This window comes from Monoraphidium neglectum (genome assembly GCF_000611645.1).
Source record: "Monoraphidium neglectum strain SAG 48.87 unplaced genomic scaffold scaffold01765, whole genome shotgun sequence".
Classification (NCBI taxonomy): domain Eukaryota; kingdom Viridiplantae; phylum Chlorophyta; class Chlorophyceae; order Sphaeropleales; family Selenastraceae; genus Monoraphidium; species Monoraphidium neglectum.
Window position 1 is genome coordinate 1,668 of NW_014011863.1, and position 1,525 is coordinate 3,192.

Genomic DNA, 1,525 nt, shown 5'->3' on the forward strand with positions numbered 1-1,525 from the left:
AGGGCCGCCGCCTCTGCGGCGCGGCGGGTCGCGTCCAGCAGCGCGCGGCTGGCGGCGTCTGAGAGGGGTAGCAGGGCGTCCGCTTGATCCACCAGCTCCACAGCCCTGGTTTTGAAATTGCGAAATATTGGGGGCAAACCCAAGTGATTGATGCATGTCTTGCACTCAATTTTTCCCTCATTGACAAGCATCGCGGGGTCTCAGCCCCCATTGCGGGCAGCAATGCTCCCGGGCGGCCCCCACCGCACCTGCCGGCCTCCCCGCACGCGACGAGCGCCAGCGCCGCCACCAGCCGCGCGCCGCCGACGCCCGGGTGCGCCGCGCCGCGCTCCCGCTCCCGCAGCCGCGCCACGTCGAGCAGCATGTCCGCCACCTCCAGCAGCTGCAGCGGCCCCACCGGCAGCCGCGCCGCCGCCCCCTCCGCCGCCGCCCCAGCCCCCGCCGCCACCTGCCCCGCGCCCGAGCCGCCGCCGCTGGCCGAAGGCTCCCCCGCAGAGGACGACTCGCGCCCGGCTGCTGTCGCGCCTGCTGCGGCGTCGAGGGCGAGCGGCGCCAGGGCGGACTGCCAGATTTCGACGACCGTGTCGCCGCAGGCGAGGGCGCCCTGGGGGTTCTGCCCAGAGTCTTGCAGCACCTGCGTCACGCGCCGGCGTGAATTTCAGGCTGCGGCTCGGCCACGCCCGGTCAAGCAACAGTGATGAATCGGCAGTGAATGTGGCTGTTTTGCAAGCGGTGTGCATTCTGCACGTCAGGTTTCTTGAGTACCAGGGCATCCACGCCGCTGATTCAACCGCGCAAGCCAGACCGCCGCCCAGGCTCGGAGGGCAAGCACGCCGAGGATGCGCTCGCACATGGACACACACACACACACACACACACACACACACACACACACACTCTCTCTCTCTCACACACACACACACACACACACACACGCATGACACCCCTCTTTCAGCCTGCCGCATCCCATCCCTCCCCCCTGCCGGACCCGTCGGGCAAAAACACACGGCGCCGTGGCCAGGTCAGCGGCGCGCCTTTCCGAGGTTGAAGTATCCGAGGCTGGTGCGGGGGTCCCGGGGGCCGTACTCCAGGGCGCATTGGTACACATCCTCTGCAAAGCACGCCAGCGCCTGCTGCGTCTTGCCCTGCAGGGGTGCAGAAGCGAGCCGCGGCCGTTCAACCCAAGCAGACGGGTGCATCGCAGCAAAGACGATCTTTTCCATTGGTTTGGGAAAGGCGATCGTTGTTACGGATGTGGGCAGGCAGCGCTGCGCACTCTGACGAAAGGGTGGCTGGCAAGGCTATCGCAAACGCACCTTTTCGCCCCGGCTGCCGCGCGCACGCCGCCCAGCAGTGGGGCTGCCCCCAGCAGACGGCGACGCCGCCCCGCAACACACTTTTGCCTGCAAGCTCGCCCCTGCTGCATGCACCACGTCTCGTGAACGGAACACATCGCCCCCGCCCCTCCCCTCGCACGCAGCAAGCGACTTTGCCTTATGTTTCGAGCCCACCAATGCCCCCCCCC

At 68.1% G+C, this 1,525-nt stretch overlaps 1 protein-coding gene across 1 annotated transcript in view; it reads right to left on the minus strand.

Moving 5' to 3' along the window:
• Window positions 1–1,022: 1,022 nt before the first annotated feature.
• Window positions 1,023–1,525, minus strand: part of MNEG_8945 (flagellar associated protein) — a gene marked incomplete at both ends in the record, with an annotated part of 3,114 nt that continues 2,611 nt past the window's right edge. Inside the window, one exon of the mRNA XM_014042581.1 lies at window positions 1,023–1,145. Coding sequence (XP_013898035.1) covers window positions 1,023–1,145 — 123 coding nt within the window. The remainder of the gene's footprint in view (window positions 1,146–1,525) is intronic.